We start from the raw sequence: 22,185 nt of genomic DNA, 5'->3' as shown, positions 1-22,185 counted from the left end.
TCAACAATGACCTGGCCAGGGAAGCAGCACTAAAATACATAAGCACAATCAATACAGTCACTTAACATTCTCAAACACCCAAAATCAGCATCAAATTATTATACAATACCAGATCAGCGACAAGAATATGAAAGTTAAAAAGGAGTATAGTTGGGGGCGTTCGTGGTGGTTAAGGCCAGGACACACCGGCCCGATAATCGCCGTCGGAGAGTCTGGAAGGGGCGGGGACACGAATCTGTTTGGTGTGTGCCGTGACGTCGGTCGTCGTAGATGTCGTCGGGCTTCTTTTGAGCCGATTGAACATGTTCAATTGTGTATAAAATATATATATATATAATATATATATATATATAAAATACAGTATACACACATATATATGACATATATATATATATACTGTATATATATACTGTATATATAAATTAGTACAGTTAAAAATAAATAAATAGGGACAGATCCAGAAACCTGGACGTTTTCAAAAAATTAAGCTTTACAATCAATTGAATTGACCAAGAGAACTATCTTCTCTGTCCTTTATCATTCATTAGAATTATCCCAAGGTAACATCCACTGACAGCTTCAGGTTGTTTTGAGCATTGTTCCAGGCAGAAGGGGCAGCGTATATAAAGGATTTTATTCATAATTCCGTTCTAGCCCTGGGCACTAACATCAGGTATTCATGAACAGCAATTCACCGTAGTCCAACAAATGTAAAAAAGTTGTAGAGAACAAATGTTTCCTGGCCTGCATAGAGAATCAAGATAAACCCACGTGCAATTGATACCATAAAAAACGAATGCATTCCTTTTAAGTGAGCTATATCCAGGGTCCTATTTATGTGCATGTTGGTTTGAACAGAGCCATCAATAATCTCATATTTGTTTCAACTGTGCTCTTCCTGCTTTGACAAGTCAAGTCATCTCCTGTGATAAGACTTTTCACAGAAAACACTGGTACATGTCACAGAAGGAAAATGAATGCAGCTGAATTTAGCTGTCTGGTATTTTGCATGATGGCCCACTACCTACTATGGTTAACTGGGATACTTTATCGGGATAGTGAGACTAATGGGTAATGCAATTTACAGCACAGATCAAACCAACATCAACTTGAGAAGAGGTGTAATGAAAACACCTGAAGGGCTTTGAAAACACTGAAAACAGAGCACGCTGTTGCAAAGGGGTACCAAAATGGTAAGGTATATACTGTACATTTGGACAAACAATAAACATGTTTTAGTGGATACGGAAATAAAAGTCTGGCCTCTTTATGTTCGGGAGTGTGAAGGTGATTGTAAATGTTACTTAACGTTGGTTGGTGGTAAATGTGTGAGAGGTTTTTCCTTTATCTGTCTTTGTCTTTTTGCCAGGTGATTGGTAAAGTTGCACATGAGAGTTTTCATCCATACACATTCTCAGAGTGTGTGTGTGTTTATGTTTGTGTGTCATTTCGGCACAGCTGAGTCATATGTTTTTGCATGTGGCACCACCAAAGCAGTGTTATTGCGTGAGATATCTCCAGTAAGTGTGTTTTTCACAAGAATTGTTTGGGTTGGCTCCGATACGACTACATGTGTGTAGACTAATCACTCAGCCAAGCGATCAGTGGGCATATCCTGGCATTGTCCTGCTGAGTTTGTTTGATGGTGTCAGTCTGCAGGCACTGAGATGTGGACAGAATGATATTCTCCTCTTCTTGACATAACCTGGCGAGGGTCGAGGTCTTTAGGGAAGGCCAATCACAGATGGGCGGGGGTATGTTTTATGCTATAAAATACAGCTTGTGTGTGTGATCCTCTTCTCATTTCAGACCATCACATCGTATCATAATGCCTTGACTGTGTGAGGTCTAAAGACGCAGCATTTGGTTTCTCTGACTTCGGACCGAGTTTGCCTTTTCTGTGCAACTCTTGGGATTCCCTGACTCTGGAGCCATGGAGGTAGGACTATCTGGAGTTTGGAGAACCGAAGAAAGTGTTTTTCAAGACAAAAGATGATGATGATATTTTTTGATGATATTTATATGTGTTTCAGGTGTTTATGAGAAAGTATTTGCGAGAAATTTGGGTTCTCCTGCATCTGACAGGTGAGTGAGACATCAGAGGGTCTCAAAGTTCTTTTTGGTCTTTGCACTCGGGAGTAAAACTTTTAAAGACCATTAGAATGTGAATTATTTCTTATGAGATCTCCTATATTCCTATACCTGCATGCGGTCAGTTCCATAATGGTGTATTTTGCGTGCGTCCAGCTTGCGTGGCAGGTATGACTGGGAGATGCAGTCTTTTCGGACGACACCACATTCACACTTTTGATGGCGTTTTGTACGAGTTTCCTGGAGACTGCAGCTACCTACTGTCTGGAGACTGCAACCATCGCTCCTTCACACTGCTGGGTGAGTCACACTCAGAAAATTCAATAAGGCAACAATCTGATTTTAAGCCTTGATAGCGTCTGATTCTCATCCAGTGTTACTCGGTGTATGAATGGGTGAATGTGGTAAGAAATGTAAAGCGCTTTGGGGCTGAGAAAATCGGCTAGAAGGCGCTATATAAGTCAAGTCCATTTACCATTTTACTCGTGGCCTGTTCATTTCTCAGTGGGTGCATTTAAACACTGTATTTACTTTTACTGAAGGAATACAAGATGAGTCATTTGAAAATGCCTACTTACTACTGATAATCTTCTGAAGATTCAAGATCAGTTGATAATCCAAACTGTTTTTGTAAGTCAAAGATCTATATTATAGCAGTGTATGAGAGGTTAAATAAATGTGTGTTCAATCCACAGGTGATTTTGTAGATGGCAAAAGAACTGGAGTTACTCTGTTTCTGGGGGACGCCTTTGAGTTGCACCTGTCTGTAAACGGACTGCTCACACAAGGAGAAAAAAGGTTGCGTGATTTAAATGGTCATGAATCATAACGCATCAGTTAGGTGTTCATATGTTGACTTATTGAATACAAAATTACCGTGATTATGGATAATCTTAAAGTTTGTCTCCCCTTTTGTAGACTATCTCTGCCCTACGCAGCTCACGCTGTGTTTGTGGGCTCAGAACTCGGCTATTACAAACTCTGGAGTGAGGAGTTTGGCTTCACTGTTACCATTGATAATACGGCCAACATTGCTTTGACACTGACAAGACACCATGCCAACCGCACCTGTGGCCTCTGTGGCAACTTCAACTCTGTATCAGCTGATGACTATACCGCTCAAGAAGGTGAGAAATTAGTAGAGTCTGAAGTTTGTAACTTTGTGTGCATCTAACATATTTGAATTAGAGTGAAACTACAGAGAGTTAATTATAACTGGAATCTAGGAAAGGATTTGAGTCACAGGCACTCAGCAACAGGAAGAGTAGCAACTCAGTACAGGAAAAGATAACAAGTAAAATAACGCAAAAGAAACAGCAGTGGTAGGAAGAGATTAAGGAGAAATATGTCAACATGTGTGTGTGTGTGTGTGTGTGTGTGTGTTTCTTTCTATGTGTGTTTTAGGTTTCCTTACAGAGAACAGTTTTGACTTTGCAAATTCATGGGCAGTGAAAGGGGCCGGTCAGTCATGTCGACGTATCTCAAATCCAAGCCAATCCTGTAACAGCACAAAAGGGACTTCAGCGGTGAGAGGACAATTCAAACACATGTGCACACATACTCTGTGAGAATGTGATGACATTTGTCATGTCAAACGAACTGGAAATGTACAGACATTTCTATTCATAATTTAAGAAACTACTTTTATTCAGAAAAGCAGCGCAAATAAAGATAGCTACACATTAATACATCACAGGATACCTACTATAAATAACTCATGGGGTGGCCTCGGGGCATAAGTATCAACCATGGACCACACAGATTCCTGATCAACTGGGAATCTCTATTGCATGACATTACCCATGTCTCCCCCCTCATTTCCTGTCTCTTTACTTTCAGCTATCTGATAAAAATATCTCATGATTGTGTCTTTCTTCCAGTTCTTAATTACTATTAGACATTGTATTTGTATCTGTAACTTAATTTTCTTTTTGTTCCTGGTGCAAATGTGCTTCCATATACTGTAGAGTGTGTATGAGGATATGAGTTATAATGCTCTGTAGGGGAAGAGACTTACATTTTATTAAAAAGGAACAGCTGGTAAGCAAGCAGATCTGACAGGTGTGGGTGCATGTTGGCAATGTGTACATTACAGGCGTTGTGGGTGGGCTGAATAAAGTGCCGTTGTGAAACCGCATGCTGGATATGAAAAGCATCTCTTTCACTAACTGCAAGCCTGGTGTAGAGCTTAAGACATCTTAACATTTCAACTGTAACTTACAGTTACACTCTCTTTTCATGGTCTTCAAATCCTCAAAATAATTTTTTCATCATCATGACACCAGTATTTGGAAGCTCATGACAAGACAAGTACATTCACGTGTTTAAAGATGCTCCGAGGAACTTTCTGTTTTTGTAAGTTCTTGCACCCCCTTTGGACAAAAGTGTTTTTACTACACCAGCCACAGTTCCAGGTTGAGAGACTCATGAAAAAGGCATTCAGAAAAACTATATCAAAATAGCATTCTTTGCAATGATGGTGTTGTTTGCTGTTACATGTCATTTATGATCAGAGGAAAAATTAGACTGTTTCAGAAATATTTAAAAGTTTCTCGTAGCAGCTTTAAGTCACAAACAACTGGGGTCTTATTTAAGTTAAGTTTAAAAATTAAATCCACTTAACTGGGATATAAAGAACTTAATGATATTAATGAAATCTCCCTTAGCTAACCAAATCCCTCACTTGATTTTGCATGTGTTTGTGTAGATTTTGTCCGGCTGCAGCGTATTGCAGACGTCGAGTGTGTTTCTGCACTGTGCCCACCTGGTCTCTCCGGACGCGTTCCTGATGCTGTGTCAGGAGGAGGCGTGTCACTGTGACCAAAGGGACGGGGAAGACTGTTACTGTCCAATGCTGTTGGAGTACGCTCGCACGTGCCACGCACACGGCATACTTCTCAGTGGCTGGATGGAGGAGGGCCAGTGCTGTAAGTTTGTCAGTCTGTAGGAAGGTAGTTGCAAATTATGAATTCAAGTGACATTAATGATCTAAATGTGTGAGCTTTTTTTGTTCAGTCCCCAAGTGTCCCATTGGGATGCAGTATAGTGAATGCAGCAAGTCATGCTCTACAAACTGCCATAGTCTCAACATTCAGGAAGTCTGCAAGGAAGAGTGTGTGGATGGCTGCACATGCCCTGGTAATTTCCCTCTCGCTATATCTCCCTCTTTCTCTCCCTGTCGCTCTGTTACTAGTAGTGGTAACATGGTGTGTGTTTGTGTTTCAGTTGGAAAGGTTTTGGACGGTAATCGCTGTGTGGAGGTATCTCAGTGTTCCTGTGCACACATGGGTCGACATTTCCCTCCGGGATCCACTATCTCTCAGGACTGCAACACCTGGTGAGGGAGCAATATCCATGTGTTTGAATACACAAGTACAGAAATGCTGCAATCAAAAAAAACATTCTGCTTCACTAAATGCTTCCTTCCCTGCAGTGTGTGTCGTCACGGTTCCTGGGAATGCACCAATGAAGGCTGCCCCGGTGAGAGAGCTTTACAGTAGTAGTCAGTGCATTGTTATACATGTTCTACTGGTGAATTAAAGCCCTGGGCTGCTCCTTTTATTTTGTCATCTGTTTGTAGGGGAGTGCTTGGTGGTGGGCCAGTCTCACTTCAAGACCTTTGACAACAAGTTTTTCACCTTCATTGGTCACTGTCAGTACCTACTGGCAAGAGACTGCACAAATGGCGAGTTTTCTGTCATTATTGAGAACGTACAGGTAATTGATTTTATAATAAGTTCATCACTTACAGAAATTACACAAGAACAAATGTTCCGTCCCTTTCCTGCTTCCAGCTGCTTGTCATCTGCAGCATTCTGGCTGTTTGTTGGCTGTTGTGTTTCAGTGTGCCGATGATCAGGATGCTGTGTGCACGCGCTCAGTGACCCTCAACCTAGCCTCTCTGGAAAACATGACAGTGAAGCTTAAACATGGAGGAGTTGTCTCCGTCAACAGCATGGACATTCAGACCCCAATGCATCATGGTATGCCACTTTGACAGAATAGTGATAGGTCCATCTAACCATATTTAAACCATATGTGGTATTTTACTGATAATAAGGCCTGAAGTATATCAGAGAAGTTACAGAAAAATATTGTAGTTCAACCTTAAGTCTAAACCCGAAGCCATAGAACACATCCAATCAACATCAGCATATTAACATCAAATAAAAATTAATCAATATCAATATCTTTATCGACCCGATTTCTTCGAGATTGGTCAATGTTCCCCAAGTCAATCACCTGTGTGTACCATTTTTACAGGCCGTTTGCATATCCAGAGATCTGTTCAGTCTTCTGTACGTGTAAAGTTTGGAGATGACCTTCGCCTGGACTGGGATGGGCGGGGCCGCGTGCTTTTAAAGGTAGAGTAATTGTAATGAGTAAGATATTTTACGGTACATAATGAACATACTACATGTTGAATTCTATCCAACTTCCCAAGCTTGGACAAAGATGGGCGGGGCAGACTTGTGGTCTCTGTGGTAACTACAATGGCAACCAAGGCGATGACTTCTTATCCGGATCTGGTCTGATTGAAGCGGGTCCGCAGGCGTTCGGCCAGGCCTGGAGGATCAACGGAGAATGTGCATCCACTCACAGACATGAGCCTGATCCTTGTGCCACTAACCCCAAAAGAGGTACGCTTCACCCCATGCAGGTGCACGCACACACACACACACACACCACTAATAAAAATGACAAGCAATTCACCTCCAATCCTCCCCCTGTGCCTTTGCAGTTCGCTTTGCAGAAGAGGCATGTGCAGTGATTTTGTCCGAAGCGTTCAGTCCGTGCCACTTTATGGTGAACCCGGGTCCATTCCAGAGGTTCTGTCGCTATGATGTGTGTGCGTGTGAGGACGGCGAGGAGTGCCTCTGCTCAGCCATGTCTGCATATGCAGCTGCCTGCGCCGCCAGAGGAGTGCTGCTCAACTGGAGGTCTCCCTCACTCTGCGGTAACTCTCATATAACTACTTATGTACAGCTGACCATTCACATGAACAGCATACCCTAGGTATCATTATCATTATCATTCCATTATAGACAGAATCAAAATTTTCTTGTTTGATTTTGTCAGAGCTGGAGTGCACTGGAGGCCAGGTGTACGAGGCCTGTGGGAGCATGTGCGACCGGACTTGCCTTGCTCTGTCTGGGGCTGAGGAAGGCTGTGAGGGGGAGAGGGTGTGTGAGGAGGGCTGTTTCTGTCCCTCTGGAAAGTACCTGAGCCACTCTGGAGAGTGTGTGACAGCGGACCTGTGCACCTGCCTGCACGATGGACAGCTCTACCAGCCTAGTGACGTCTACGCAGATCACAACAGTATCTGGTAGGTGTGTCTAGTCAAGTGCATATTCAAAAATGATGATCCTTGTAATATGATATTAGACATTGCAATCTCCGGATAAAACTCTCACTTTTTTTTGTTTTTTTTGCTTGTGTGTGTGTGTGTGTGTGTGTGTAGCTACTGTGAGAATGGCTCCATGCGCTGTAGCTCCCCTGAAACGAGCAATTTACTGTCTGACCTCTTCTATGACGATGACCTGCCACCATCCAGAGGTATAATGGTGGTGTTTTACAGGAGCTCTATTGAACATCCATGTTTTTCGTGTCTTATAGAATCCACTATCTATATAGCATTTGAACCTTTGTATTACATTATACAATGCCTGCCCTTGTTTGTATTGAACAACTGCGTCAGTAAAGTGTGTCTTTGGTCTGATCACCATGAAAATCCTCTCAGTTTTATTTGACCAATAAAGTTAAACTGCTCTATTATCTTTTCTTAGTTTTGTATTTTAGGAACTGTTCACCAACTTCGTGTAACCCAACTTCATAAACATGTATATACATATATTGATGTTAGTTTTTGTATGTGCAGAGCGCCGGTCAACCCAGTGCACTCCTCCACTGGTTCATGCAAAGTGTGATGCAGGGCAAAAAGGTCTTGAGTGTGCCAGAACCTGCCAGAATCTGGATCTGCCCTGTGTCAGCACCCTCTGTATCCCTGGCTGCCTCTGTCCACCCGGCACAGTGAGCCATCTGTTACTGTATCTTAACGTGTGTGTGTGTGTGTGTGTGTGTGTGTGTGTGTGTGTGTGTGTGTGTGTGTGTGTGTGTGTGTGTGTGTGTGTGTGTGTGTGTGTGTTTATGTGTGTGTGTGTGTGTGTGTGTTGTAGAAAAATCCCCATACGTTAAAATAGAACATGCATATTAATTAGTGGAATTTGTTCAGGCACGTCACCAGAGAGACTGCATTGCACCGGAACAGTGTCCCTGTTACCATAATAACAGGCCATATGCACCAGGACAGACCATCTCTGTGGACTGCAACACTTGGTAAAATTGATAGTTTCCAAACATGCTAGTGAAGGGGTTAACCTGCATTGCACTGTGCTCGCTTAACTGGCTGTCTCGTTCACAGTGTTTGTGAGAACAGGAAGTGGCACTGCACGGAGAAGTTGTGCAATGGTGTGTGCCGCACTGTGGGAGAGGGGCATTACATCAGTTTTGATGGACTCCAATATTCCTTCCCTGGCCTCTGCCAATACGTCCTCGTCCAGGTAAAAGACAGGCGGTTTCAAAAAGAGCCCCTGACTAATGCACGCTACACTGATGTCAAACAAGAAAGACGCATTGATTTTATTTTATCCCTCTATCCTTTCCCCTACTTCTTTTTCTACTTTCACTATCAACAGGATATGTGTAACGGTGAACAGGGTGCATTCAGAGTGCTGGTGGAGAACGAGGCCTGTGGAATTGTTGGACATCGCTGTGCAAAAGCTGTCATGGTCTACTATCAGGGAGGGTTGATTGTAATGCAACGAGGAGAGGTAACACATTACAAGCACACACAGAATTACAAAATAGTCCAACATAGCATAGCTTCATTTTCATTAAACTGCTAACTAAGAACTTGTTTACTGTATCCAACCTGATAGTGGTCACCATATAACGTCCAATAATGCAGAGAAAAATAAGATGATGCCATGTGCATAACATTAGAATAGAAACGTTAACACAAACCTTATCAGATAAAGGCCACTCTAGAATACAAAACTTATATTTTGTTTTGGTGGTTGCCATCCTTCTCTCCCACAGGTGAAGATGAAGAGGCCGGTGCTGCAGGGTTCTGAGGTGGAGATCGTGCGGTCTGGTCAGTTTTACACTGTGCTGCTGGGGAAGGACATTTCCCTCAGCTGGGACAAAGGAACTCACCTTCTGGTTCATATCTCAGCCACATACCGGGTACTGATGTAATATATCACTACTTTCATCTGATGGAAATGTTCAAATGTGTTCAAATGAATTTATATCAAACACAGTCCTTTTTGTCATTTCGTGTGTGTAGGGCCGGTTGTGCGGTTTGTGTGGTAACTTTGATGGTAACATCAACAACGACTTGGTGAGCAGTAACAACCAGCTGGAGGTGGACTCCTCACACTTTGGGAACTCCTGGAAGGTTGTCCCCAGCTGTGCTGATGTAACACAGGTAAAGTCTGGCCTTAGATTAAAGGGTAATTTCACTCAATTAACCAGATTTTGTTTTTATTTAAAATAAAAATGTTGAGACAAAAACTTTTGTCATTTAAATGAAATGAAATGATTAAGGGTTGATTATAAGATGTATAAATCATTGTGCAAAACTAGCAATTCTCAATGTTGAAGTCAGGAACAAGTGTAGGAAATGCAGTTGATATGTCGCTTGACCGAGGTTTGAGGTTGCCCTCTGGTGCCAGTGCTGTACCTTGACTGGCCCTGTAAAGGACAATCTAGGGCCAGCTCTGTTAAAGGCATATTCAATCAAATTAATCCAGAACACTTTTTGTCAAAAGCATAATTAATTACTAACTATTGAATTATATATACAATAGTGCTTTCATCAAGAGATAAATATTAAATGTGTGTTATCTTGTGTACGTAGATTCCCTCCGCTTGCAGCAACAACATTGCCAAGTTGGTTACCGTGGAGCAGTCGTGTCGAGTGATCACTGGTCCCCTTTTTAGACAATGCAACAGCCAGGTGAGTGTAAATGAAGACATACTGTACCCTGTGACACCACATGCACTGTTATGTTCCTCTCCCAACCTCTTCCCATGTGTTTCTAGGTGGACGCAGAGCCATACATAGATATGTGTGTGGAGGCAGCGTGCTCTTGCCCATCAGTGGGCGACTGTGCGTGTTTCTGTGATGTCATCGCGGCCTATGCTCAGGCCTGTTCAGAGGCGGGTGTGTCCATCAGCTGGAGATCCAATGATCTTTGCCGTGAGTGTGAAGAATTTCTACATGATCCACTCAGAGATTTCTAATCTCTTTTTATCACCATTTTATTCCCCTGCTGAATTGTACTCTGTTGTCGTGAAATACAGACATCCTCTCTCAAATTTTTTAAAATATGCCGTGGCTGCTCGGCCAAAGTAAGCAATTTAACATTTCCTGTTTAAGAAACTGTTAACAGTTTAACTACCAAAATTAAGTGCTCAGGAAGAAAACATGCCACAATGACAAGCCACCACTTTTCTACTTCTGCTATTTTTCTACCACATGACAGCTTTTGCGCTATAACTTAAAACCTTTGACGTTTGGCCATCTGAATGGAAAAGTTCCCCTGAAGTTCCATGGTCTTTCTTGTAAGGTTTCAGTTCTTACATTAGGTTTTTTATTTTTAACTCACAATAACTTTGTTATCTATACCCTGATATCAGATATGATGTTCTAAAAACAACTCTTTATTGTATAGTTGAAAACATTTTCACATTTTTTTTTCTGTTTTTCCCAATACTTTCATCTTATTTGTTATGTAGTTAGGATTGTTCATTAAAAATATTCTATAATTATTCTTTTTTCCTAGCCATGAGCTGTGAGGAACTGAACCCAAGGAGCGAAGTAGGGGAAGAGTTATGCCAGTGGAGGTATAATACTTGTGGCGTTGCCTGTCCCATCACCTGCCAGCACCCAGACCCCCTCCAATGTTCTCTTTCATGTGTGGAGGGTTGCCATGCCTACTGCCCCCCAGGTGCCAAAACTACAACACTCACAAGTGCAAATATCTGCACATGCAATACGTATCTAAATACACTATAGTTATAAATAGATACATTCTAGTACAAACATAAGTACAATAGTTTGGGTGAATTTAATTTAAACTTTTTCGCAGGCCAACTACTGGATGAGGTGGCCATGCGTTGCGTATATCCCTTTCAGTGTCAGGTGTGTATCCATGAGGGTCAGAGAATCTCCCACGGCAACAAGGTCATCCTGAACCACGACGACTCTCACCACTGCAAGATATGGTAATACTGCATCAGAACAGCAACCATATTTTTGATCCCTAACTAAGACTTCGTAATATGATAAATTGCACATTTTAAGAGGCTTTGTTTTCTTTGCATGAAGTCACTGTGACAACAACACCCTGAGCTGTGAAGTTTGTACCTCCCTCACCACAACATCAACACCTGCTGTCACCACCATGATGCCTGAGGGCACATGTGACCGTGCCATGGATCTGGCCTTCCTATTGGATGGTTCAGAGGCCCTGAGTGAAAAGGAATTTCAGGATACCAAAAACTTCATCCTGGGAGTAGTAGAACGATTCCGCATGGGCTCAGCTCACACTCGAGCAACAGTTCTGCTTTACCACTCTGGAGTCAAAACATATGACCTGCAGGTAGATACACTTGTATTCTACGTGTGTGTCGCAGTGTATTCTTGCACAAATATTCACTGCTTTACATTACTGCATTACATGGAATAATACTTCATTGATTACATTTGGCTCAGAAACAAGCTGATTTGCTGAATCATGGAAACTGAATGTCATAGTAAAGGTCTACACTTTGTTGCTTTATCTTCCCGTATTTTTCCCTCTCATTTACGCCTCTAGGTTCAGAAGTGGCTGTTCAAGAACACTGTGAGTGACCTGCATTACACAGGGGGTGATGTAGCTTTCTTGGACGAGGCCATCAAATATCTAAGCATCAACATTTATGACAAGAACAAGCGCGACAAGGCCGGCCGCGTTGCCATCATCTTGACGGCCAGCGCCAACCCTCGCCCCGTCAAGTCCATCTCCAAGATGCTCCGTAGGAAAGACATCACCACCCTCACAGTAGCTCTGGGTCCTGGGGTAAACATGGGCCAGATCAATGAAATCACCAATGTCAACCCAGCCAACAAGGCCTATGTGCTCAGCAGCACCGATGAGCTGCCTGGAAGCCTGTCGGAGCTGAACGACTACCTCTGCACGTTGGGGATGGAGCCTGAGGGGGCGCAAACAACGACAACCAAGTCCACTCCGGGTAAAGCTGCCCAGGTCACCACTACCTCAACATTGGCTCCTCGCGTGTTGCCAAACACCACACCACACCTCCCCAACAACATCACTATGACCAGCACCCAGTCCCCTACCACCTCTCCAGCCACAGACGTCACGTTCATCATTGAAGGCTCCGATTCAGTCGGCGAGGCCAACTTCAACAAGTCGCTCCTCTTCCTGGAGGAGGTTATCTCTCGACTGTCGGAGGACGAGGAGTTCATTCGTATCACCGTCATCCAGTACTCTGTGACGGTCACCGTGGAGATCCGCCGGTGGGAGCTGAGGCGGCAGCGGACCCTGCTGGTGCAACAGCTGAGACAGATTCGTTGGAGTGGCGGGAGTCAGACGAACACAGGCACGGCCGTGACCACCGCCATACAGGAAACAGCTACCACCAAGCCTTTGCCTGGCCCCACACCTCCTCAGCTGGTCTTCCTCGTGACAGAAAACCCACCCACTGACACAGTGACACGCCCGCCCTCTACCACCAACACACATGTCTATCCCATTGGCGTAGGACAGAAAGTAACCGCGTCGGACTTGCTATCATACAGCTCCCCACAACACCCGCTGATGGTTTCTGACTACAACCGTCTGCCGAGCCTGGTCGACCGTGTAGTCAGTATCACACGAGCCATGGTCAGGCCCCGCTCTCCTACACTGCCACCCCTGGTCACAACAACAACACACCCCAATGTGCTGCCCCCCGGTACAGAAAAGGCATTCATTTCAATCATTCAGTCCACACAGGGAGTCTTTACAGTTGACAGTATTAATTTGTGCGCATATCTTTTGCACAGTGCCGTGTAAAACGCCTGTGGATGTGATGTTCCTGTTGAAGGCTGGAGAGCAGTTGAGCGACATGAAGACCTTTGTCAAAGATTTCATCAGTAAAGCTGACATAGGTATGTGTGACCAAGCCCCTAAATGCCATTATACATTTTTTTATGGAAAGTTCAGAGCGTTTCACTGATGTTTAGTGTGGTTCTTCTTGTTTTAAATTTGTCTGTGTTTCACAAGAATATAAAGTCTTCTTGAGCACTGCTTTTCATAGGTTTAGGAACGGATGCCATGGGGGGGAGGGGGGGAGGTGCTCTATTAAGACTATAATAATTGTATTGCCTCTAAACTTTTTTAGAGAGGAACTATTAAAGATGGAGTGGTGGTTCCAGTTCATAAAATCATTCCTGAAGGGCCAGGGCTACCTCATTTGTAAAAAACAATGTCTCTAGGTTTAAGTAATTTATTTAGACAGTGAGAAACCAGTGACACAGATTAGAGGAGACATTTCAGTAGAGGCTTTTCAGATGTATGTGTACAAATCTATAAAATAGCATTAATGTTCTTCAATACCATAGATTCTTTTTTTTTTTTTTTTTAAGATATTATTTTGCATTTGTATGCTTTATTGATAGTGAGAAGAGACAGGTGAAATGGGGCAGAGAGGGGAGTGACATGCAGAGAACGACCGTGGGCGGGAATCGAACCCGGGTCTGCTGCTGGGGGGGGACGCCCTACCAACTGAGCTAAGGGCGCCCCTATACCATAGATTCTTAGTCAAGAAACCAGATTGTAGTATCTCTCCCTCTCCTGCATTTAAACACTGATAGATTTCCTTTTTATGTGTGCAGGTCTGAATCACACTCAGGTGAGTGTGGTTCAGTATGGAAACATGAACACACCAGAGATCACCTGGAGGGATGAGCAGAGCAAACCCCACCTCCTGACGCTGGTGGAGAGCATACCAATGAGGTCCACCGCTGCCCCGGCACTAGGTAGCGTATGCATGAACTCATATATGCGCACGTACAAAAAGCAGACGTATGCTCACTTCTCTCTGTCTGTCTGCAGGCTCTGCGCTGCAATACGCTGTGCAGATGGCCATCTCGCGAGTCAGCGGCGGAAGAGTCGGTGTAGCCAAAGCTGTGGTGATGCTGGTGACTGACAAATCAGCCGATAATGTCAAAGAAGCAGCCAAGAAGGCGCTGGCCACAGGTAGCCAAGTCACCGTTAGCATCATTAACATTGGTTAATAGTGTAGAAAAGATACACTGATAAGAGTATCTCGTCCCCACCCTCAGGTGTGTCAGTGTTCCCCATTGGAGTGGGAACGGGCTATGACAGGAGTGAGCTTAGTGTGCTTGGTCACCATGGAAGCCGAGACACCACTCTGCAATTGGAAAGCATGGATCAGTTACTGATGTTGCTGACTCTGGATCGTGGCTTCACAGAGAGAATCTGCACAGGTGTTTACAGACACACATAAAACACAGTTCAACTTTGCAATGTAAAAATCATTCATTCTAAGAAATGAGTCTGTTTTTTAAGTATTGTTTGAATACATAACAGCAATTGTGATAATTGATCAAACTGATGGTATTGGTTTATTTGCTTTGGTTCTCAGCTGGTCCACCAGGCCTGTGTGTTGATGATGATGGAATTGAGAGAGCGGTGAGTAAAGTCTGCTTAGGTGGAATGCAGTTCACAGTTGTAGGACCACCTTTAACTGCCTTTACAGAACATAATGTACATAAAGTAATGAAATGTCACTTTTCTTGTGTTTCAGCCTGGCGAGTCATGGCTGTTGAAGGATGGCTGCCACTCTGTACTGTGCCACCCCGGTGGGGCAGTGACCCTACAGAGCCACAAAGTCAGCTGTGACAGTCAGGAGCCGCCAGCCTGCAGAAACAGCATGCCACCCGTCAAAGTCCAGGAGACCTGTGGCTGCCACTGGGAATGTCCTTGTATGTACATCAAATGATCGCTTCTGAAGTTTCTAGTGTCACATTTAATCTGTCTATATTTACTGCAGATGATTTCCCACTTGGGCGGTCAACAATGAACGCTGGAGGATTCTGTAATTACAGGCTATTTATTCTGACTTGTAATGGATCACATGTTTCTGGCTCCTATGCAAACAATCTCTTACTCATGCCTTTGTGTGTGTGTGTGTGTGTGTGTGTGTGTGTGTGTGTGTGTGTGTGTGTGTGTGTGTGTGTGTGTGTTGACAGGCATGTGTATGGGCAGCTCCACCAATCATGTGGTGAGGTTTGACGGTATGGCGCTTAGGCTGGATGGGGACGGTTTGTGCTCCTATACACTTCTCACTGTCAACGGAGGCAGTGGTGAAGGGTCAGAGGTCAAACTCCACAGTGGACCTTGTCAGGGCTCAACCAATTACAACCACGTCTGCATGAAATCCATGGAGGTGATCCACGGGCAGCATAAACTGCGGCTGAAAGACGACATGACGGTGAGCCGTGTGTGTTTTTCTTGTTAGGAAACTTGCACTGACACTCATATTGATTGTTATAGTATGTGAGCAAATCTATAAAGGGCTATTTACTATAAGTGTGTTATGTGTTTGTGTGAGCAGGCATGGATTGATGAGGAAGAACTTGCACTGCCGTGGAGGTCTGCTGGCCTAGAGCTGGTGCGCTATGGAGGAGTGATGCTGCAGTTTAAGTCAGACCAGGGCTACGTGCTGACTTTCACTCCTCAGAGCAATGAGTTTACCATCACGCTGCTCAGCTCCACCACCACAGGCGACACTGCTGGACTCTGCGGTAACATCAATACAGACTCATTTATTTCCATCTCTAAAAGAAGTCATTTGTCTGTCGTCTGTAACTCTCACCCTCCTCTGATCTCTACATTCTTTCTGTCATTATCTTTATTCCAGGTGCTTGTGGCGAGGAGAAGTTGAATGTCCTTTCTCTACATAACGGCATCTCGACCGCTGACCAGCAGGCCTTCATCTCAGACTGGACAGTGGCTGTGGATGGCGGCGTGTGCAAGCCGGGGCAGAGGACACTCTGTGTGCCCGGAGCTGCCATGGGATGCCAGGCCCTCCATTCCGAGGTGTTTCAACAGTGCCACGCTCACATCCCCGTCCAGGTCTACTTTGCCAATTGCGAGGAGCAGGCATGTGTGGAGTCTGATGTGTGCGAGCTCGTTTCTGCCTACGCGCACCTCTGTAGACAGAGCGGTGTTTGTGTGGACTGGAGGAGCCCCCACCTCTGCCGTAAGTCAGTCCCTGATGTGTGAAAGCATATATATTTTTTCTCGCTGCAGTGGATGCTTTTTAATACCCAGTCTGAGCCTTAAACTAAACTTCAGTCCTATCTTTGTGCCTCAGCGTTGCAGTGCCCGGGCTCCATGGAGTATGCAGCATGTCGGACAGGATGTGTAGATGACTGTGGTAGCATACAGACGTTGCCAGGCGACTGGTCGGTTGCCAGGGGTAACGCGTCATCCTGTATGGACACACCCACCGAGGGCTGTTTCTGCCCTGAAGGGACGCTTTTGCATCACGGCCAGTGTGTTGCACCAGAAGCCTGCGGCCAGTGCGTTGACCAGCAGGGACGCACGTATGAGGTATGACACATGAGAAGAAGAGAACATATTTTTTTACTGAATCTGTGATCGAATAATGCAAAATGTAAATCAGCCTCTTAATGACAGAAACACATGCTAAGAGAATGAAATGGGGCAACCATTAAAGTATGCTGTGATCCCCCTGTTTAGAATCAGAATCAGAAATGGGGGGGAAATTCGCTTTGCTACAGTTGCTCCAATTAAGAAAGATAAACACATGTAAAAAGAAAAAAGTGTAAAGAATATGTGCTCAATGCCAGAAGGTATAGGATCTAACAATGTAATATAAGAATAAGACGTAAATAATTAAATAAGTATGAACATTATTCTACAATATATGTACACATGTTTTTTGTTTGTTTGCGCAGTATATGAAAAGTTGGGTGCCAGATGAGAACCCGTGTTTGATTTGCATGTGTTTGAACCAACAACACATCAATTGCACTGCCCGGCCCTGCAATGACATCAAAGGCAAGGAACCCCTTCCTATTAAGCAGTATCTTTGTTTTCTGGTTTTGCTAAAACTTAAAAATATTACCTGTATGGCATTGTGGGTTTAGATACAAGACTTAGATAATTAACCATCTATTTGTACGTGTAGCTCCAGTGTGTGGACCCTGTGAGCTTCTGAGGGAGAAGAGAGAGTCTAAGTGCTGCCCGGAGTACGAGTGTGGTATGTAAATATAAATATATAATAACAAAATGCAAACTGTGCATTTATTGGTAACCAAATGAGGAAATCTCCCTATTTTTTATAGTGAAGAAAGTAGAGCTAATTCATAAAACATCCTAAATCTGTTTGCATTCATATCTTTAAATGCTTTGCATTTATCAGGCACACACAGAAAAAAAGTGTATACTGTATGTTGTCCAGCTGCAACACACGATCTCACTCATTTCAGTGTGTGACCTGGCGAATTGTGACCAGCCCGAAGTGCCCCGCTGTGAGGATGGACAGACAGTGGTCTTGAAAAACCCTGGGGAATGTCAGCCTGTACACGAGTGCGGTATGCCATTGACACACTGTCTGTGATGTTCTGGCTCACACACACACACACACACACACACACACACACACACACACACACGCACACACACCACACACATGTACATGAAACAGAGCATTTTAACAAGTTACAATTGATAAAATTTTCTTTTTCTCCCCCTTAGTGTGCAAAAAGGAAGCATGCCCTCTCCAAGCTCCCCCAGTCTGTCCCCCTCATCGGCAACTCTCGGTGAAAAAGACAAAGTGTTGTGACGTGTTTGAGTGTGGGTGCAACTGCCAGAATTCCACCCACACCTGCTCTGCCGGGTTCTACATGTCCTCCACAACCAATGACTGTGGCTGCACAGAAACCAACTGCCTGCCTGACAATGTGAGTGTGTGTTTGGATGGAACTTTAAATGCATCAGTTTAATTTTTTTGATCTTTGCCTGTCTAAAACCATCCTGTTTTATTAATGTGTCTCTCCAGGTGTGTGTGGTCGGCGGCGTGGTTCACCCAGTGGGGAGTGAATGGGAGCAAGGGTGTGAGAAGTGCAGCTGCACTCAGCTACTGGACAAAGGCACATCACTGCATGTCGCTCAGTGCACCCCACCTGTGTGTGATCAAACCTGCGCTCGGGTGAGACACACACAAACGTCAAACATACACATTTGCATTTTGCATCCAAAACCCTTCATTCTTAGACATTTTGTTATATATTTCAGGGCTTCACATACACTCCATCCAAAGAAGGGTGCTGTGGCAAATGCACACCAATCAGCTGTGTGGAGTCGGAGGGAGAGATGCGAGGGGACACACTGACTGGTGAAAAATTCAGAGATGTATGTGTGCTGATAAAATGTCAATAGCACTCATTGTAGTGTCCTGCTTGGCGAACCGCACTGATTTGATACCAGTCATGTCTCCTAAAATTCGGCTCTGCTCCTGCAATGTATTTCTGTCTATAGATGTAGATGCAGAAGTTTATATCCACTTAATTTTAATCTCATCTCTGTCTGTCTTTAGGTAGGAGAGGTTTGGCGGTCTCCCCATGATAAATGCTTGCTACATAAGTGTATGAAAGTGAAAGACGAGGTGTTCATCTCTGAAACAAACTTCAGCTGTGCTGCCATGGAGGCTCCATCTTGCCCGCTGGGTACCGCGTTACGCTGTGACACAGAGGACTGCTGCCCCCGCTGCCACTGTGGTAAACACACACATACAAATGAAATACACACGGCGGAAAAATATATACAGTGAAACCCAAAAACAGCTTTTAACAGGATGGCTTTTACTTCAATAACTTTCCATGTTGCAGTTGCAGTGTCTGTCCAGCAGATGACTCTCTCTGATATTGGTCTGAGTCCAGAGCCGGTTATCCTGCCCTGACCTTACAAAGCCTGAGGTTTTACATACTGTTTAATGAATGGCAATACATTCATTTGTGCTTTTTTACCTGCAGCTCCTTTGAATGCTTGTGTCCTCAACCACACTGTGATAGGAGTAAGTCATGCAGAAAAAGCAGCACTCTTCATTACTATGAGAACGTTTTAAAGAATGAGCTTTCAGTGCTCCCTCTCAATGCATGTGTGTCTGTACAGGCAGGGGAGAGGCTGATGGTGGATGTGTGCACACACTGCGAGTGTGCGGTGGAGGACGGTGCCGTGAGGAAATACAAACTGTCCTGCAGGAGAATCAGCTGTCCCACTTGCCCACAGGTACTTATCATCCGATCATTCATTTTTTATTACCACCGTTATCATTTATCATCATCAATGTGACTAACCAATACATTCTCACTATTGAACTACCTGATCAACTTTAAATTGTGGCAACACCATTCTACGTGATTCACTCAGGTAAATGGTGAATTATCTATTTATAAAAAGGAGTCCACAGATATCAACGTCTTTGCATTCACAGTAATATCCTCCTGAAGTCTTCCTTTTTGAACATTCAGCACTAACTGCAATGTTTTTTCCAGGGATACACCATGCAGAAGGAGGAAGATGCTTGCTGTGGTCGATGTGTTCCCACTGCCTGCTTCATGCAAAGGCCAGATGGGAAACTGATCAGTCTGCAGGTGGGTTGCTTTGAAGAAAAAACTATGCCTTGCCCTGTTATATACAAAGATACCAGACATTTTTTAATATTTTTATAGTGTTTTTACTGGCTTATTTTAGCCCCTCTCCTGCTATGCTATGCTTATTTATGCTTAACTGTGCTGCGCGTATGAAATACAAAATACTACCCTGTCATGATATACAATGCTAGCCTGGCACCGCCCGCCTATTTGTACTTCCACTCAATTTTAATTTCCCTTCAGTAGTCAGTCCGGGCCTGTGGCATATTATCGGTTTTCTCCGTCCAGATTTTTGACGCTCCAATCAGCGAACAGAGAGATTGGCTGAGAACAATGACGTGCACCAGTTTCAGTTGTAGTCAGAAACTGGCGCATGACATACGTCACAACCAAACATTATGCGATTGGTTGGCAGATCCAGAGTGGCACTGGGCAGATCCAATAGTTTTAAACTTCAACAGACACCCGCCTTCGAGTGAGTTTACGTTTGTCAATTGAGCGATTCCAGACCTTCTGTACAAATGAAATGAAGTACAACAGTCTGGTACGACCAGGCTAATACAATGCTATGCTATACAAAAACTATGCTACAAAATTACTTTAATTTGGAATACTGTGCTACTTTCACTACAGTCATCCAATTAAATGTAAAGAATAAATGGCTTTTTAAGTTTTTCTATATTAGAAATGTAAGAAATGGCCTCCCTTTTGTTTTTATTACAGAGAAAAGCTGCTCAGCAACATGGATAGACATAAATACTGTATGATCTTGTGTGCCGCTCTCCCTCCAGGTGAACACCACTAGTGAGGACGGCTGCAACCTGTATACCTGTGGTGTAAACACTAAGGGAGATCTTGTCCTGCAGACCCGAGTGACCACCTGTCCTCCTTTTGACCGCCAAGCTTGCCTGGACCACGGTGTACGCCCACCCAAAATACTGCCCTCCATCAATCTCACAGTATTCACATGTTACGTATACCTCTGTATCTGCCCAAAAATGTGGAATTCATTTTTTTTCTCTTGTAAACTTTTGTTTTCAGGGAAAGGTGAGCCAGATTGGTACAACCTGCTGTGAGATATGTGAGTATAGCTGTTCCCTCTGCAAAACTGCTTCTCTTTTTTGAAAAATAAGGACACTGATTTTACTAAGAGTGTGTGCATGTGTGAAGGTACGGAGCCTGAGTGTCGGAAGACAGTGGGAACGCTTAACTTCATCAAAGTGGATGATTGCCAATCAGAGCAACAGATAGAGTTGCACTACTGTGAGGTAAGAGACTACACACGCGAGGATGATTAATACGTTTTTCCCCCTAGGATTAGCCCACAAAGTTCAATGAAATCATGACACTGTCCCTCACCGCTCCACTCTCCTGTGGTGCTGTCCATCTGTCTGTGTCTTTCAGGGCAAATGTCGCAGTAAGTCCATCTACTCCCTGGAGAGGGCTGCTGTGGAGCAGGAGTGTGTGTGCTGTGCCGCCATGGAGACCAAGCCTCTCAGTGTTCCCGTCCTGTGTGCCAACGGCACCCGAAGCTACCACACTGTCCTGTCTGTCACGCAGTGTGACTGTCTTTCCAAACACTGCACATAGAGAGAGAGAGAGAGAGAGAGAGAGAGAGCGAGAGAGAGAGAGAGAGAGAGAGAGAGAGAGGGGTTATAAATGTAGATGGTTTGTGTGTATCCAAGGTAAATATAACCATGTAAAAAATAACACAAATGACAATAAAACAAACCTGTCACTTTTCAGTAAGCACAACATTTTTTGTCTTTCAAATTGTGAGGTTTCTGAGGTTAGCTATGCATTTGCAATTAATTAAAAAGAATACTACTATTTAAAATAAATTTAATTGTTAAATTCTTAATATTTGGTGGTTGAGGTTGCACAAGGGCAAAGGGTTGCCTATCCAATAAGTTGCTTTGCATTCTCCACATTGATTAATAAAATGATTGTTTGCTGCCCTATATGAGCCAATACACTTATTTTTGCATTGATTTGTTTCTGTCATCCGTGCTGCATGCCTGCAGAGGGTAGGCAATCTTTACTTTCAAGTCTGGTCCCCCTGTAAGCTATTTCTTCCCTCGCTGGCTTACACACAAACCCACACGCCAACAGACACTGCTTGCATCGGTAATATGCATCACACCTTGTTTCCGTCACCCGTATAACGGTCAGGGAATTAGCTGCCCCGAGCGCGCGCCTGTTAAGCCAGGGGTTCCGGGAGCGCGCGAGGATTGTCCACCATCTCAGCTCCTCGCCTGCCTCGCGCGTCTCGTCATCCATCTCCCTTGCGAAGAACTGATACTCCACGATCACTGGTGAGTACATTTTTTCAT

At 44.0% G+C, this 22,185-nt stretch overlaps 1 protein-coding gene across 1 annotated transcript; it reads left to right on the top strand.

Moving 5' to 3' along the window:
• Window positions 1–1,822: 1,822 nt before the first annotated feature.
• vwf (von Willebrand factor) lies at window positions 1,823–21,805 on the top strand. Its single transcript, XM_080027875.1, has 53 exons — window positions 1,823–1,939; window positions 2,034–2,085; window positions 2,248–2,391; window positions 2,787–2,889; window positions 3,010–3,218; window positions 3,496–3,617; window positions 4,799–5,018; window positions 5,107–5,229; window positions 5,317–5,428; window positions 5,525–5,571; window positions 5,672–5,808; window positions 5,936–6,074; window positions 6,355–6,455; window positions 6,536–6,731; window positions 6,833–7,048; window positions 7,171–7,417; window positions 7,553–7,647; window positions 7,970–8,121; window positions 8,324–8,427; window positions 8,513–8,651; window positions 8,787–8,921; window positions 9,190–9,336; window positions 9,440–9,580; window positions 10,013–10,111; window positions 10,198–10,354; window positions 10,941–11,105; window positions 11,247–11,382; window positions 11,486–11,759; window positions 11,976–13,116; window positions 13,208–13,312; window positions 14,039–14,182; window positions 14,259–14,402; window positions 14,489–14,653; window positions 14,812–14,858; window positions 14,974–15,151; window positions 15,419–15,660; window positions 15,784–15,973; window positions 16,090–16,431; window positions 16,546–16,784; window positions 17,153–17,255; window positions 17,386–17,457; window positions 17,687–17,791; window positions 17,955–18,160; window positions 18,259–18,408; window positions 18,495–18,611; window positions 18,796–18,976; window positions 19,232–19,272; window positions 19,371–19,487; window positions 19,754–19,852; window positions 20,644–20,772; window positions 20,894–20,933; window positions 21,023–21,120; window positions 21,257–21,805. The coding sequence occupies exons 1-53, from the start codon at window positions 1,934–1,936 to the stop codon at window positions 21,440–21,442; spliced, it is 8,499 nt and encodes a 2,832-aa protein (XP_079884001.1). The 5' UTR covers window positions 1,823–1,933; the 3' UTR covers window positions 21,443–21,805.
• Window positions 21,806–22,185: the final 380 nt, after the last annotated feature.

Source organism: Ammodytes marinus (assembly GCF_949987685.1).
Source record: "Ammodytes marinus genome assembly, chromosome: 5".
NCBI classification, from domain to species: Eukaryota; Metazoa; Chordata; class Actinopteri; order Uranoscopiformes; family Ammodytidae; genus Ammodytes; species Ammodytes marinus.
This window is presented reverse-complemented; position numbering and strand designations above follow the sequence as displayed.

Coding starts and splice junctions, on each gene's coding strand:
- vwf (XM_080027875.1), top strand. Junction 18,161..18,258: donor CCAACTGCCTGCCTGACAAT/GTGAGTGTGTGT, acceptor GTGTCTCTCCAG/GTGTGTGTGGTCGGCGGCGT. Junction 18,977..19,231: donor CTGCCCCCGCTGCCACTGTG/GTAAACACACAC, acceptor TTTTACCTGCAG/CTCCTTTGAATGCTTGTGTC.